Source organism: Polyodon spathula, chromosome 7, assembly GCF_017654505.1.
Source record: "Polyodon spathula isolate WHYD16114869_AA chromosome 7, ASM1765450v1, whole genome shotgun sequence".
Classification (NCBI taxonomy): Eukaryota; Metazoa; Chordata; class Actinopteri; order Acipenseriformes; family Polyodontidae; genus Polyodon; species Polyodon spathula.
The window spans coordinates 33467306-33485428 of NC_054540.1; the positions used below are offsets into that span (position 1 = coordinate 33467306).

Sequence of the window (18123 nt, forward strand, 5' to 3'; positions counted from 1 at the left end):
CTTGGTTTTAGGAGATTAGATTTCAGGCCACTGTATGACACATCAGGAGAGACTTGGGGTTTGATATAGGCAAGTTGCCTCATGCTAGGTCTCTTGGCCTCCTGGAACCAGGTTTCAAACCACTGTTCCTGAAAAAGTATATTTGTGTTCCTTCAGCTTTAGCAGATGTACAAAATACATCAGAAAGAAATACAAGACATTTCTATATCAACTTGGGGCAGACTGTTGCAGGGGGACAGATCCATACCTCTCTGTGCTTTATCACACTGCTATACTTTTACTATTGGAGACTTTATAAGGGATCAGCTGAACAGAGAGATCATGTTTGGGAGCACTTTTTAGTCCATAGAGGTGCTTTTTAAAAAAAAAAAAAAAAAAATGTCCCCAGGACATGATAAACAAAACAGAAAATGCTACAAAGTAATTAAATTAGAAAACTCACATGATACATTATTTATTAAAACATAGACTACACAACACTACCACATTATACATATTTTGCACTAGATTTTTTGGCCTTTGGCCTCACTGTTCGAGGTACCCCTGCCCATAAATTAGCTCAGATAAATGGAGAGGCTGACTGCAGAGTAGCCATGGGCAGGGGAGCAGGATAGCTGCCCTCCCCATTAGATAAAGTCAAGAAGCAGGTGGAGGCTGGGGAGGAGGCGGTGAACTCTGGCACAGAGCGGGGTCGTAATGGAATGAGGTAAGATATCCTTTCCTTGCTGATCACTGGCCGTATTGTTTATCGAAGGACAAATACTATTCGACTGACGATTTGATCTGGTATTAGAAGAGCCTATAATATGCTTGATGTTGACGTGATTTGACCCAAGTGAGTTGCCTGGCAGAACCGCTGCTTTGCTTGATTACTAAACAAGAAGAAGAGAGTACATTAGTTCAGATACATGAGTCTGTCCGGTGTATTAAAATGCTGAAATGTTTTCTCGTAGTGTGCCGATGACCAGGACGCAGTGTGTACCAGGTCAGCCACTTTGCGTTTCCACAAGCTGTCCAATGTCACCATTAAGATGAAGCACGGGGGAGCGGTGTCGGTAAATGGCCTGGATATTCAGACTCCTTTAATACAAGGTATGTAACAGAACCTGCTACTGTACCCCTGGGCTCATATGGCAATGCAGCGACCCTACACCAGCACTCTAATGGATCTGTAAAATGATAGCACAAAGATGGCTACAATGGGCTGAGTCCTTGTTAGAACATTTTCAGATTTTGACATACAAATAGTATCACATGGTGTGAACAAGCAATACACTCCTCAAATACTGCTTTAGTTTAATACTTTATTAGACTTACAGAATGCAGTATGCAATACAAAAAAGACATTTTATGTGCATAATTACCAGTTTCAGGGATGACAGTCCTTATTCGTTCCTCTGGTCCAACAGTGAAAACCAGTGGTTTTCAGCCTTTCCATCTCAAGTACCAGTGTTTCCAGCAGGGACCACCAGGTGTACTAGTAACTATGTGCAATCTTAAACGGCTGTTGTAAAACCGAGACCTATCCCATTATAGCCAGGTTTGTTGTGTCTGCACTCGTGTGTTTGTTGCCTCATTCTGCTGAATGGTTAATCTATGATGGCAATTAAAGCAGCATGTTTATATTTTAAATATTCTGTAAGTGTTGTGTATTGAATTGGTGACCGCACTTTTAATTGTGTCCAGTTGTTAGTGTGATGTGACAGCATGTAACACAGACAGCTCTTATTATTGCATTTATTTTTCAGTAAAAACAAGTTTAAATTGCAGTGAATTTATTCTGTTATATATATTTTTTTATATTAAATATACCACAGCAAGCACATTGTCATATATATTTTTAGATATTTTCATCACCACAAGCTGAGCGCTAAATTTAGTGATTATTTATTTATTTATTACTGCAATCAAGTAAACTGCAGTAAATGATTTTTTTTATTACCTTACATTTTCAGCAGTACACCTTCTAATTACAGTTCCAAGTATTTCTGGTCAACTTGAGAAAGATACTTTGTTTTCCCTGCAACAGCTGACACTGCTTTTGTACAAAACTCACGCTACTGTTTTTCATTATGGTAACGGTACTTGTGCCTGCTTCTTTGGCTGAAGAACTATCATCTTATCATCTAACCGAAAAACAAAACAAAACAAAAAAAAAACTGCTGCACAGTAAAATCGTCCTTAAACCCCTGGTGGTAAACAATGTAACTACACCTATTATATCTGGGATGCAAGATAACAGACGAGAAAAACTGTTCGTGTTGACTCAAAGCTGGCGCTCTGCGATATGACTGGCGAAACATAACGTTGGTTTATTGGAGTTCACAAAGATAACCTTCTTCAGCTCGGTATGGTAACCTTTATTTAGTTTAATTGTTGAGCTGTTTGCTGCATTTCAGCTCTCCATTAATTATTTTAAGTTTCCAGGACATGTTTGTTAATGGCACGTGTGCATTTTTAGTTTTTTAGTTTTTCGCTGTTCTTGTTCTACATTTCTTAAATATCAAGTTTAAGAAGTTAAACAGAGTTCCCGTATTCTGCTGGTGTTAATACAATACCTCTCTGCACTTACAAGCAAGTATTGTGACCTTCCTTCTGGCGCTTCAGTTCATTAAAACGTGATATGCGGTTTTTTTTTTTTTTTTTAATATAAACAGACTGACGTAATGTCGCATCCATAAGCATTGACACAGGCGTTTAAAGTGAGAGACAGCATTTGTGTGCCTAACCCAGAAAAAATAAAATAAAATGATGTCGTATTTGCAACCATTTATTCGCAGTTTGGAGGCCTGCATGATAATTTCTCATATCTCTGATTCAGTGGTACAAACAGATACACTGCTGTGATTGAGGGAGTATTCTGGTTGAGGAATCATATGGTCATAAACAACAATGCCGTTGCGTACCAGTTGCAAGCCCATCGCACCAGTACTGGTACACGCATCACCGTTTGAAAACCACTGTATTCTAAACAACCCCTTTTATACCTAACCTGTGGTTACAGCATTTCTTTCTTTTGTAACTGTTGTCAAGTGTAGTTTGGTACCCTTATGATCCTTCTAATAAACATCACTCACAATACACACACACATTACTAATAAGATCCATCACTACAAGAGATTACAACAGAAGACTACCAGACACCGACACCCTGTGCAAATGTGTCCTTACCAGTAACTTTCCACAAGCTTGCCTTTACATTGATTTTAAGAAGATACACAGACAAAGCACAACAGCAGATACAATAGAAAAACATTATACCACAGTACATTTTTCTCATAACGCTATGGAATTTGTTTGAACTTCACTCAAGGATCAGGAGGGTATACTGCATAGACAGATCCTGGTAATAAAGTGTGCAAGCTGTGCATACCAGCAGTGTCTTGCAGAAGATGGAGCACCAGGTATACGCAGCAGGTTCATTCTCACAGTAAGCGTGCTTCTTGCATTACAGGACCCCTTCGGATCCAGCAAACCGTCATGTCATCTGTGCGGCTGACTTACAATGAGGACTTTCAGCTGGACTGGGACGGCCGTGGCAAACTGCTGCTGAAGGTATCTTCACCACCTTTCAACTTGTAATCCACGCATATTTATTACTATACTTTTCAGAACATTACTCAAGTCACATTTATTACCATACTTTTCAGAACATTGCATGCACGCTATACACATTTTAGAAGCTGTACGCAGGATCCTGCCCGTATTAATGGACAGGCTTACGTGGCCCAGGCAAGGGCCCTCAGAAGGCTAGGGCCCCTTAATTATGAGCTTACATCTTTCATTGTCCATTTTTTTATTTATGGGGCCTTAAAACACACACACACACACACACACACATATATATATATATATATATATATATATATATATATATATATATATATATATATATATATATATATATATCTCCCACTATAAGTGCAGGAAATACGAGTCACAATTTTACATTTTTATTTACTACGCTTGACACCCCTTCCTTTAAAATGGTTTGAGTGTTTTTGACATGTGACCTGACATTTTTAGACAGAAAATGTCAGGATATTCTGTGCCCAGGGCCCTGACAGTTCTTAATCCGGTCTTATGCAGGCTTTCATATTGGGACTGCCTGACTACAAATTATTATTCCTTACTTAACCCCTCCTCTTTTAACACACTGGAGAAGCACGTTTTATGTGACAAGCACATTAAAAGTGGGGAGTGTTATATTAGGAGTGCACATTATACAAGGAATGTTATATGGTGAAATTATGGTGTAGAATTCACCTGTAACAGGAATCTGTATAATATGTTCACCTTGTTGAGTGTTCCATGTTGACAGCTAAGCCCAGCGTACTCTGGTAAAATGTGCGGCCTGTGTGGAAACTACAACGGTAACCAGGGCGATGACTTCCTGACCCCGGCTGGCCTGGCCGAGGCGCAAGTTGGGGGCTTCGGCAACTCCTGGAAGATAAACGGGGAGTGCGAGGATGTGACCAAACAGGATTTGGACCCCTGCAGCCTGAACCCTAAGCGAGGTGAGAGATGTGTTTACAAGCAACTGCAAGGTTGCTGATTTCAGTTCTTACATTGATAAATTAATAAAGTAGAAGCAAGACCGACTCCTGATTTAACTTAAACAGCATTACATGTCTCCAAGCACACATGCATAAGAAGAGATTAACATTAGACATGTTAAAATGGTCAGTAGCTTTAAGCAATAGTTAGGCAGCCGGACATATTACCTTCCCATTGGGAGTCAATTTGAGCATACCCCTGCACAATGTTCTGGGAGGAGAAAGCTCTCAGATGTATGACTCCCAATTTATACAGACAGATAAACAAGCTTGCAAGCTGTGTTAAACTTACCTCCTATGTCTACATTCTACTTTTTATTTTCTCATCATAGTTGTTTCCATAAAACTTTACTTTCATCACACTCTTACCACCTGTTATTCCATTTCCTGCTCGCTCAAGATTTTGCAGTTTGCTTACAGCTTAATTCTTTGTACTTTGCAACAGCTGAGCTAATGCACCAGCGTTGACCTTACACAATACACTCAGCTACACCAGAGGACAAGCAACGTACGCCCTTGTTTCCTTTAATATTGCTTTGTTTTATTTGTGTTCATTTATTCACACTTATTCTTGTATTGTATATTGTATTTGCAGCTGTGGTGAGAGGTGTGGATTAATAACACACTTGTTTAACCCATGAAATACCAAATACAATTTTCTTTAAAAAAAATCAGAACACAAGCTGTATTTATGTAATTTGATTACATACATTACATTTAGACTTAACTTTTACAGTAAACAAAGTTAGAGTAAGTTATCATAACAACACAATTAAAGAGAAAATTAAAATAACAGGTAGATGCCAGTTAAAAATGCTCCAAAAAATTACAAAGTAGCCTGTCCTCAAATGAAGACAATGGCACTTAATGGGTTAAGTCTGTATCGCTTTTCGTTTCAGTGCGGTACGCAGAGGCCTGCTCTGTGCTCATGTCCCCGGATTTTGAACCCTGCCACTACGAGGTGAACCCCGCTCCATTCGTGAAGAACTGCCGCTACGACGTCTGCTCCTGCTCGGACGGGAAGGAGTGCCTGTGCTCTGCTGTCTCCAGCTACGCTACCGCCTGTGCCAGGAAGGGGGTCTTGATTAACTGGAGAACGCCTGATTTCTGCGGTAAGGGAGCCATCACTCTGTAACCAGGCTTAAAAAAAAGCTGTTTTTCCATAAAAAGACAATAGAAGTTTCACTCTGAGACCAAACACATAACAGTGGCACCAAAAATGTTCTATTTTATTAGCCATAGTTCTTTAAGCTACAGTATGGTTAAACTGTGTAACAATACAACTTGTTAATGTTTCTATAAACTGCAAATACATGCAAATTCAGGGTGTATTTTTTATTAGAGGACACATATATACATTTGAGTGGTTTCTTAGCAGCTGTATTTAATAATAACAGTAAATCTGGCATTAGCGGCAGTTGAAAAATCTGTCAAAGTATGTTTCACGGGTGTAGGAGTCATTGTCAGTTCATGGTCTCGTTGTCAATTTACAGCCTCGTTTAGACAATTCAGAGTACAGTTAAGAGTATCAGCACACGAAATTCAAATATACCCCCTATGGCAGATCAATTAAAGGCGAAACAACATAGTATAATATTTCATTTTTGCCCATCACTACAGACCTTTATCCTTGAATTGTCTGAATAAGGTGTTGGCGCCACCATACCTCTGAGGCAGCCAGTTGAGAGGAACCTCTTGGCTCCCGTGTTTTCACTCATGAGTGGTTTTATCCCGCAGAGATGAGCTGTGCTGAGGACCATGTGTACCAGCAGTGTGGGAGCCCCTGCAACCAGACCTGCCGCTCGCTGTCTTTCCCTGACACAGCCTGCAGGGAGCTGTGTATGGAGGGTTGCTACTGCCCCCCGGGGCTCTACGCTGACGACCATGGGGAGTGTGTGCCCAGGGCCCAGTGTGCTTGCCATTATGACGGAGATGTTTTCCAGCCCGGTGATGTCTTCTCCAGCCACTTCACCATATGGTAAGAGCAAAGAGGCACACCTTTCTTAACAATGGAGAGCATACATACAGTTATGGACAACAGCTAGGCATCATCTTGAATTGTAGGATTGAGACATAATTAAAAAAAAAAAAAAACGATATGAAGATAATGTAGGTCTTTTATTGACATCATGTCAATGACATGACAACATGATATTGCAAAAGCCATTATTATAGAACAGTATTATGTACCATGCAGAGTATACCATGTAGTTCAATACAGCACGACAAGTACAGTACAAAACAGTTTACTTAAAACAATAATTCAAAATCAATACATGACCTTTCCAGAGGAACCGGATTGAATGCAATAGACACTATTTAATAACTTGTCATTTACAAGTTATTAAAGGCACAAGCTGTCATTGAAACAAACAGACACAGCACAGGCAGTAATGAAAGACCAGGAGGCTGCAGGTTAGACTTCTAAATCTGTACTTGAGGGAGGGGGGGAACAAACAGCAAAACTAAAGAGAAGCAGAGCAGTGATAACATTGCTTATTCTATTAAAAGGAGCTATAAGCAAGGCTTTAGTAGTGGCCTTCCGAAAAAATATAGCATTACACGTCCCTGTAGTTTAAATTTTTATTATTAACATCCTGACAACTTTTTACACTTATAACTTTAAAAAGTCTGTTTGAAAGCTCTTTGCAAAATATCTGCTTTAGTGCACTTATAAGGATTATCGCCCACATTGTCAAACGGGTAACACAACAATAATGATCCACTTTGTGGTACGGAACCGAAAAGCCAGAGCACTTGTTGCATTTATTTATTTATTTTTTTAGTGCTGTTCCTGCAGTGATTTTAAAGGACAGATCTCAAACCCCAGTGCACTAGAGCGGACATTTTGAAAAGAGCTTTGAAGCACATTTTAGAGTGTAAAAAGTTGTCAGGATGTTAAGAATGAAAAGAAAAATTGCAGGTTTGTTATTTAAACAGCTGTAGCAACACGTGGGGCCGTATAGAGCTATATTTTTCGGAACCTTTAAATTCTTGAAATTCCTTTTCTTTACTAACAAACTTGGCATCATCTTACTAACACTGACATTTATGAATAACCCTATTATCTTCATATTCATACTAGATTTATATTAATTCTATATAGCTCTGAATTATAATGTGTTCGAGTAAAGGGTGGACCAATATGAATTACACTGAAGGTAATATTTCATATGTGTATCCTATTGTCTATGAAATTAATAAAAAGAAGAAGCAATGCTTTAAACTGCATGTTGTTGCCTTTGCTTGGCGTGAGCGTCAGGGTTCCTACTTCTTGTACGTTTGGTTCCCAGTTCCTGTGAAGACGGTGCGATGCACTGCAGCTCCAGTGACCTCCCCAGTGCCATGCTGTCTGACCTCCTCATGAACAACTTGCCGTCCACACGAGGTATGGGGGTTTCCATATTGCATCGCTAACATTCAGTGGGCAGGATTTTCAAAAATTCGTAAATGATAACTCCATTGTTAATCAGCAAATCGTTGTGAGCATTGGTCGTGGCAATTTCAAATGGTCTCGTTATTTAATAATCATGCTAGCGTGATTTCTGAAATGATATTGATTTACGAAATCCTGTTAATATCTTAACAAGCAGGGCTTCATGTGACTATTTCCTTTGTTTGCATGGGAATTTAAAAGCAAATCCGTGCTAATTGTCATTTATCAAGAGTTAATTTGCACTTGGAAAAGGAGGCCAGACCGCGGCTGTGATGCTGACAATACAAAGATTACCTAGATAATTCAATATTTGTAGTTATAAAAATATTTTAGACTTTTATATACTTGTTGTTATGAATGAGATTTGCTCACTTGTTTTAACAATTTGTAACCTTAAGCCCGAACACACTGCCTGATGACATCGCAGGAAGGGATGCATGGATGCATAAAATGCAGTGGCAATGGGGGTGAATCAAAAGGCAAAAAGATAAGGCTATGGCAGTAATAAATATCTAAAATTTTGGCTAGAACTTGATCTACGTGATCGGGAAAACCACATATGACTGGAGACATGCATGTATTCTCTCTCTCTATTAAACACACACACACACACACACACATATAGATACCTATACTCGGTATTCCATTGGTTTGTATATATTCCCCTTGTCAATATTTTTTGAAAACAAGACTTGACAACCCACTTTGTTATTTTGTAACTGTTAGACAAAATATTGACAGAATACTTAAAAACTACTATTATAGCCAAGATTAATTTAATAGCGTTATCATTAAATTATACAAAATCACGTTTTTTATTTACATCGTTGTAAATAAAAACGTGATTTGGTATAGTTTAATTATAACGTTTGTGACAGTGTATCCGGGCGGTGACGTCAGGCCAGCAACAGACAACAATACACACAGGCAGGTACTCGAGTGCAAAGTGCACAGCGGCGCCGTGTTTATTTACAACAAAAATAAATCAAATATTGAAACAGAAAACACTGCTCACAGAGATAAAATAATTATTTAAACAAAAACAAAACCACGAACACTAAACACACACCAAAACCCCAGGTCTGGCTGATACAGGGTGAGCTGCAGGCTTTTATACTGATGACCATCTCCCGATTAGTAACAAATAAATCAATTCATTAACTCAGGAGATGGGCATCTACTACACAGGGTTTTGTGGGATAGGGCTTCCCCATCCACACTGCCAAACAATAATAAACATGGCTTCATATTTTAAATAAATACAAAATACATTGAAATCAAACAATATCAAAGAATCACTTGTTTTAACTAACACAAAATACAAACACCTATTTTAAATTAAACAATTACATTTTTGACATCACCAGTAAACACCAAACAATATATTTATTTACATGCAGGGCTTTGCCCTGCCACTTTTAATTAGGGAAGGGCTTTCTTCTCCCTGTTCAACTCTACTAACAATAAACAAATCATGCAGCATGGTCATAATAGCAGTTGTTAAATATTCTGTAAGCATTTCTTCTAATAGTTTGCTTTCAGAAGATATCGCTACGGACATGAATGGAATACCTAATGTGATCGAGATCATTGACATGGATTTTGCCTACAGACTGGTAATGCTGTCACACTCCCCCCACAGTGTATGTACAGTGTACACTTTCACCTTCACACATCTGTATGCACATATTATAACATCTTATAACACTGTAAGTGTTCGGTGGCACTTCATGTTGAGTGCATTTATCGCGGAGGCGAGCAAACAGTGCCAGAGAAAATGCATGATTAGAGGAATTCACTGAACAATCAATTATAAACAAATTGTGTATTGGGTTTGGGAGTTCTATCGTAATTTTAAAAGCTTAATAAATGTATAATGAAGTGTTACATACATGGTATTCATGTATAATAACTAACAGCTACAAACACAAATGACACATAAAACATATTTATTTATAGCTTACAATCGTACATGCTAAAATACATACTGTAAGTTGATGCCATGTACAAATGTACATTCTGCATGACAAAATGCACAATTTGAAATGAAGTTTACAAATTAAACACAAAATAGATATTCGCATTATTTATTTATTTATTTCATTTTCATGTGGCTGCTTCTTGCATGTGAGAGAGCCGTCTTGCTGTACTTTAGTAGTGTCTATAACAGATAATTATGCTTCCATTTGTTTTTCTTGATTTCGTTAACATGCATTTTGATTAACGAGTTCCACTTATTTAGTCGTTGAGACAGGAAGCGATGTACGTGACCTGCATCAATTAAGCTTTTTAATGAGAAATGTGTTCATTAATGACCTCATCGGCTCAATTTGTCCGCGTTAACAGATTGATTTAATTAACACAATTTGTTTGAAAATCACTTGCTGCTACAGCTCTTGTTTCTATACCACGAGTTTGATACAATAACACTGGTCTATGAAAATCCTGCCCAGTGTCTCTAATTACTGTGTGTTTTGCATCACCTGTGTGAAAAGTCCCCTTGTACTGGACAGAGCGATCTTTAGCAGAAATATTTCCAATCTTTGATGCAGCTGGTGTATTTTTTAAATGAAGTCATTTTAAAGAAATCATGCAGCTCTATGCAGTGTGTTCAATCATTTACTGGAAGCAAACTAAACCATCTGCCAGGTTCCTAAATGCAGTGTAACAGGTACTGCATCAATAAGGCACATGTTTGCTGTATTTATTTTTAAGTGATAAAAAATATGTACATGTACACTGTTCTTTCAGCAGTGGGAATTTTCACGGTGAGCTACTGTACATATTACATGGTTACAGTTGGTTATATTTCACAGAAATCGTAAAAAAAAAAATAATACATTGCAAATACAACTACTCAGAATGATTGCAAACCATATGAAAATGCCTCCTGATCTCTAACGTGGTATTGGTTGATGCGGCTGTCTGTCAGTGAGAAGATCGCTGTCCTGCAGACCCCCTATGATGAAGTCTGTGTGCAGGAGCCCTAGAGAAGAGGGGATTGAGTGCACCAAAACCTGCCAGAACTACGATCTGGAGTGTGTGAGCCAGGGCTGCATCTCAGGCTGCATGTGCCCTCCTGGATGGGTAAGGGACATTCTGCACCTGCTTCAGAGAACAGGAAGCTAGCTGTAATAGCATTTCTGCATCAGCCAAGCACATTGATTTTTGGAGCACAATTCGATGGCATCATTATATATTCTGCAAACTTTTATTCTCGGCATTTGCTAAATTAAGTTGTTGCTAGAACAGCATAGCAATGATTACCACATTTCCAGCCAAGACAAAGCAACTAAAGCCACGTCCAGACTGAGCTGATGGTGGGCAGGGGTGTCCAATCACAGTCCTGGAGGGCCATTTCACTCCAGCATTAACTACTTCAGGGTTTGAATGGAGGTTTACTTGGTTCAGTTATAAAAGTTAGAACAAGGCTGGAACAAAGCCCAGGAGCGGAAGGGCCAACTTTGGCCACCCCTGCTGTAAAGCAACCACATTGGCCAACAGAGTGTTATGATTGGACGTGCTGGTCAACAGTGTCTGCCAGCACTTTAGTGTCAGCCAACCCTGCTGGTAATAAAAGTGTGGATCCAGCTCATATTAAGAGAGAGAAGTTGGTATCACCCATACCATGATGTTAGGCAAAATAAATTAACCATTCCTTAACAAAATTTAAACAAAATGTATAGACATTAAACGTGACCTGGCAAAAAGTCATACTGGCAAAACACTAACACTTTAATGTGTTTTGGGAGCAGGTGTAACATGTTGGCATGTAGTCAGTTATATATGCTAAATATACTCTATTCACACTCCTACAGTATTCATCTTTACACAGTATTTTGTATGTTACTAACTAAAATGTTATTAGTTTATGAATTCCCTGCAGGAAAAGATGCATCTCCTTGCTGAAAGCTATTTCATGAACCTTAAATCAACAATAACATTTTATAACACAGTCCAGCTTTTGCCTTTTGAGCCTGTGCAGTACGTCATGTGACAATAGAGACATGACAAGGGGAGCTCATTGAAACCAATGATATCAGGGGACTGGGGTGGAAAGCCACTGTGTGAAAGAAAGTGGCAGCAGCACATTCTACTATATGTTTGTGTTTGTAGGTCCGACACCGGATGCGCTGTGTGGTCCCGGAGCAGTGTCCCTGCTTCCACAATGGTAGGGAATTCCGTCCCGGACAGACAGTATCCATGGACTGCAACACCTGGTAAAGCAATCAGACCCCACTGTTGTGCACTCACCCAGGCTGCTTTCACAGCTACAACCATAGGAGTGACTGTAGTTTGTTTCTGTTATCTTACTAATTACCAATGGGAATGAGCTATTCCTGTTAATTCATTCAAATGCAACCAACCACTAACTACTCTCTTTTACAATGTTACTGTGGTTAATTGCCATATTTTCCTTTCCAATACATGTCTGCACATGCGTTATCTCTCCAATTATTTTAAAGTTACCTTAGCAACTCTACTTATGCCAAACTGACCTCCAACAAACTGGTTTAACATTACCAACACATTTTCTTTCATATGCGCTTGCATACACAACACAACTACGGTGGGTGAGAAGTGCAAAGAGGTCGCAAATCTTCAAAGAGATGTAGCTCAACCAGGGTACTGAAACAGGGTTGTGACTGCAGCTGCATCAAAATAAAGGCAGCAGACGCAGCGTTTAGAACGTGTCTGCCGGAAGTTACATTTTATGCCAGAAATTACTTTTTTTTTTTTGAGAACCACTGTTAAAGACTACCCTGTTCGGATCTCCATCTGATTGTAACATGTTGTGTGTGTTCTGTGTGTGACAGCGTGTGTCGTGACAGAAAGTGGGAGTGTACAAACCAGGTCTGTGACGGGTCCTGCAAGTCCATTGGAGAGGCGAACTACCTGACCTTTGATGGAGTGATGTACACGTTCCCAGGACTCTGCCAGTACGTGCTGGTGCAGGTGAGCCAGGAGTCACATTTACACATGAGAGAGGAACACAGATCTATGGGATCAGCAGAGAGACTCCACTCACTCAAACGGGAAAAGCCTAAAACACAGTTTAGCACCAAAAAAACCTAGACCACACAAAAACATATTTCTCTTTATCGCTGTAATACGCATTTAATAATATAGCAACACCAAAAAAAAGACGCACTGGTTGAAAAACTCTTTAAGAAGTATTTACCGGCAGGTATTAAATAAATTCATTCATTAGCGTGTTTATTTCAAAACTAGAAAAGCTGTCCTTGCCTCACGTTTACAAGTGAGCACCAATCAATTTCAATTAACTTCCGCACTGAGTGTTTGAAAACAGATTGGAAGACTGTTTTCGTCTCATCTGGGGCGCTGTCATTTTTACTGTTATACTGGCACACCAAGTTTCTACACAGCCATACTGCAAACAGTTTCACCAAGTTTTTCTTACAGATATGCTTTTCTTGTAGGAGCCTAGGGGCTGCTCTTCAGTTCTAGTTGCATCTCATTTGAGTGAATTCAGGGGCATGGTCTGAATAATGTGTGCTATTATTTTATCAGCTGCGATAAACTTGACCACAGATGTAACAGTGAGATGAGATGAGGTTAAAAGCTCAAAAAGCATGAATGCAGATGAGCCCGGCTCTTGCATTGTTGTTAAGACACTCGCTTGCAGTGTGCAAGGTTATTGGTTCACACCCAGCCTCTGCCTTGTTACACAGACAAGCTATTTGAGTTACTGCAATTAGAATCACCCAGAATAATAAAAAGGTAAGGAGAAAATCCCATTAAAAGCGACTTGCTCTTTAATGATTAGACCACGTGGAAGCCATTCAACTTGCCCAGCTGTTACAGGTAACTAATGTGCATTTTGCCTCTTCAGGATTACTGCAATAGCAACGAGGGCACATTCCGCATACTGGTGGAGAACAGTGGCTGTGGCGTGCAGGGCCAGAGGTGTTCTAAAGTCACCATGGTGCTTTATGAGGGAGGAGTCATAGAGCTGGCCAATGGAGTGGTGAGGAGCGCATTACCTGTGGGGCGACTACCAGAAGTGGCCAAAAGTTTGCATCATCCTATAGAATGAGCTCATTTAGCTTCATAAAGTCAAATGAAACCAAATGTTACGTTTGCATATTAAGAAACATACTGCTTTGGAATTTTCCATATACTAAACGTTGTTTGTTGTGTTTTTGACTTTTTTACACTGTAAAGTTTTATGTTACACTTTTGTACTACTGTAGTAAACTTTTGCAATATCATTAGTAAAACATGATCAAACTAATATGTTACACTTTATTTATAATATATAATATATTTAGCTCAAAGTTTTCAGTCTGCCCAAACGGGTTTTCGATACGTTGTTAATAATATATCAATATATATATAATATATATATATATATATATATAATATATATAGATAGATATATATATATATATAATATATATATAATAACTGTTCTGACTGAATCCTGAAATTGTGATGTGATGCTAAACTTTTGGCCATATATAATACAGTATATATTTAATAGATTATTCAGTACCATTGAATTTAGTAGTTCATTTACAGAGCACCATGTCATCTAAATAAAGGGTTCAGAACCTGGGTCCAGGGTTACTGGGAGTGCACAATTAAACTTTATTTGCATTACAACTGGACTCCATGGTAATTTAAAAAAGGTTTTATCCAAGGGAATGGTCAAACTCTAGCGCAGGGACGGGCAACCAATCCAAGTCTTTGTTCCAACCATATCCTTAGTTAATTACATTGAATTAATTAAACCCCTGACTAGAACTCAAACTATTTGCAAAGAAAGATTTTTTTTAATTTTTTTTTTACAGGAGTTGACATAGTTGACAGAAATACTTTTTAAGTCCAGTACAAAAAGCAGGACACAAGGGCATTCTAGGAAATTAGGGCAGAGAAAAGGACACACTTCTTTACACAGAGAGTAGTGAGGGTATGGAATGGGCTACCTAGTTATGTTGTTGAGGCAGAATCACTGGGATCCTTTAGACCCAACTTGACAAAGTTCTGAGATCAGTCAGCTGCTAGAGATTAGACCTCCTTTCGTTTGTAAGTTTTGGTTCCACATTATTAAAACGGTTTAGCTTGTTTACAGTGTGGTTCGTTTTGTCCTGGGCTCAGGTGACGATGAAGAAGCCTGTAAAGGACGAGACGGAGGTGGAGATTATCCGATCAGGGCTGTACTTCATCCTGCTGCTGGGGAAAGGGATCTCCGTGACGTGGGATCTGGGGACAAGAGTCACGGTGCAGCTCAAAGGACAGTACCGGGTATGTGTGCTCAAACCTACCTCAACAGAGAGAAGTTAGTAAAGGTCCCATACTCTTTGAACCAAGTTAGACCGCAACGCAGCATTCGAAGCCAGGGTAAAGGTTGCGCATACGGACACCGATGGAAATTGGGAACATAGTTTTCCAGATTCTGCATTCCTCACAACCACATTCAAGCTTCCACGTAGTGGCGTTTGGCATAGAACTCCACGTAGAGGCGTGGCGTAGTTATGTTTGCGCATCGATGGAAAATCTCTTTTAGTAAGAGTGGATTTTAAAACCTTTGTTGACGCACCTATAGAGGAGGGCAGTGAAAATGTTGCTTGTGCTGATTGCAGGTAAAAAAATTGTATTTAAAGCCCTGGTTAGCAATCATTTAAAAGTGGACCAGTGACGATGTTGCTAGTGATAATAAGAATTAAACAAATAGATAAATTTGAAAGCCTTGGTTATCACTATCGGGTGGTTTCCAGACCCTAATAAGCACAAATCTTGAGCTGCCTTATGTAAGGTAACGTTATTGTCCATGATTGCTGCTAATCGGTTATGTGATGCAAGCCTTCAGGTATTTTGTAGTAGGTGCTTTCCTGTTTTCAGTGTTAGCGTTTTTTTCTATTTTTACAAACTGTTTTTTCTATTTTTAGTTTAATGGTTTATTGTTCTTGTGTGTGTGTGAAGCGCTTTGGGATCCTTGTGATGAAAGGTGCTGTAGAAATGGGAATTGTTGTAGTTGTTGTTGGTTCTTACAGAACAAAGTGTGTGGGCTGTGCGGGAACTTCGATGGAGTTCAAAACAACGATTTGCAGAGCAGCAACAACCAGGTGGAGGTGGAGCCTTTGGACTTTGGTAATTCTTGGAAAGTTAATCCCGGCTGTGCGGGCGCTATACAGGTAGGACACAATAATGACAAACTGCAGGCTAAAAAGTGGGGTGTCTGATCAACATGTCTGGACCTGCACTGAAGCTCAGGGCTGTTTCAGAGCAGAACCAGATCATAATTTTGGATTATACCCCATGAATTATGGGCCCCTATTGTGTACAGGGTTAGACACTCACACTAGCCCTGCAGCACCCAGACCTGGGTCTCAGAACTCCCCTTGTTTAGGTATATTATTGAGATGACCAGGTGGCAGGATTTTGAGCAATAATTCCCTGCTAACTGCTCTCAACTGATTGCATTTCTCGTCACAGCGTGAATAAACTCAAGAGTCTGCAGGTTTACTAATGTACTGTACTAATGTACAGCAGTGTGCACATGTATTATAACACCCCAGTGTTTCTGTTATTTTAATCTGTAACTGAATGTCTTGAAAAATTGTCAAAAACAGGCAAAGTAGTGATTGCCTAATTTAATTGATGACTTTAATAGGCCACACATGCAATTCATTTAAAATAGTAAGAGAAAGGGAACACTTAGCCACAAATGATACAAAGTGGTCGAACATTTTCACACACAAGTTGCTATTGTTTCTATATCACTGATTCGTGACAGGAAATTGAAATTCTCACATGCTGAGTTTTATTTAACAGGGGTTCACACTCCTGGCAATTTATCATTTAATTAAGGGTGCTTAATTACTAGTGCAGGACTAGTTTGAGTTTCTAACCTCAGTTGTGCAACATGTACTTTTTATATACAACTTTATCAAAAACACCATAGTGTATTAGAATATATTTCAAATAACCACAGTATACTTAAACCCTGTATTGAACACAGAGGTTATAAGAGTGCATGACATTTGTGTAGAACTACAGTAACCATAAGTTAACAAATAGTTTGAATGGACTGGAAAAGGATGTCAAGTTATGTAGAACAGCATTAACAACATTGCCATCCTTTTAATTACCTACATATGCATGTTAGATTTTGACACTGCATATCAAATTGGGTTAAACTCGATCAGGACATTCTTTAGCTCAAGTACTTGATAGTAGCCAGATTGGGCAGCATATTGAGACACCTGTCTGTCAGTCATACTTTTATAATCTCGCCAGGCTACTGTTGGAGAAGGCTGGTAAAGTCTGTTTAGGTACTGCTATTGTCCAATTGAAAAACATTTTCACTTTATACATGTTATCACAATGAGTATACAGTTGCTTTTAATAAAATACTTTATTTTACCATGTCATACAGCATACTTTTATTGTGACAGATTTAATTGGCTAGCTGGAAGTATTCATCTCGGATCAACAGTTATTTAAGGTTTCAGCACAGTGTGTAGCCTTTTGTAATCAAATTTACATTGAACATCCGAACGGTCTTATGAGGTTTATATACAAAGCAGTGTTGAGTGGTTTAATTGGAGTTGTCTTTTACAGCTGCCTTCCCAGTGCAGTGACAACACCATGAAGCTGGTTTCAGTGGAGCAGTCCTGCAATGTTCTGGTCAGCGAACTCTTCAAGGAATGCAACAAGCTGGTAAGAAACCTCACAGAGGGGGCCCCAAAGAACCCTGAACTCCGCAGTAAAATTGCTCAATAGTGACCCCACAAAAAAATATCGAATAGATCTTCTGTTTAGGTCTGCTTCTGTTTAGATCACATTATCTTTTCAATTATTAAACAGAGCAGGGCCAATAAGAGGTAAGTAGGCTCAAATGAAACTCAAAGCCAAGTGAAGGCAGATTTAGTGATCAGAGGAACAACACCCAGAACCTCTCAGAATGATTGACATAAAATAGTAAAAGTAAAAAGCGATTCCAGTGGTATTTGAAGTGACTTACTCTTTAGATAACCAGGCAGTCACACAGTAAACAGCAGGTTCCACAGCCTGATAACAGAGCATACTGCAGGAATGAAGAGAGGTGACGTTTCATTTTACACGCTACAGCTTTGACAAGCACATTGAGTTTAGTTTAGTCTA

The 18123-nt window shown here is 39.1% G+C and overlaps 1 protein-coding gene across 1 annotated transcript in view; it reads left to right on the forward strand.

Annotated features, from left to right (window-relative positions):
* LOC121318560 (von Willebrand factor-like) overlaps nucleotides 1–18123 on the forward strand; it is a 65365-nt gene that overhangs the window by 15436 nt on the left and 31806 nt on the right. The window contains exons 12-24 of the mRNA XM_041255356.1: nucleotides 954–1092; nucleotides 3455–3555; nucleotides 4322–4517; nucleotides 5456–5668; nucleotides 6294–6534; nucleotides 7850–7944; nucleotides 10925–11079; nucleotides 12109–12212; nucleotides 12810–12948; nucleotides 13847–13981; nucleotides 15115–15261; nucleotides 16011–16151; nucleotides 17581–17679. Coding sequence (XP_041111290.1) covers nucleotides 954–1092; nucleotides 3455–3555; nucleotides 4322–4517; nucleotides 5456–5668; nucleotides 6294–6534; nucleotides 7850–7944; nucleotides 10925–11079; nucleotides 12109–12212; nucleotides 12810–12948; nucleotides 13847–13981; nucleotides 15115–15261; nucleotides 16011–16151; nucleotides 17581–17679 — 1905 coding nt within the window. The remainder of the gene's footprint in view (nucleotides 1–953; nucleotides 1093–3454; nucleotides 3556–4321; nucleotides 4518–5455; nucleotides 5669–6293; nucleotides 6535–7849; nucleotides 7945–10924; nucleotides 11080–12108; nucleotides 12213–12809; nucleotides 12949–13846; nucleotides 13982–15114; nucleotides 15262–16010; nucleotides 16152–17580; nucleotides 17680–18123) is intronic.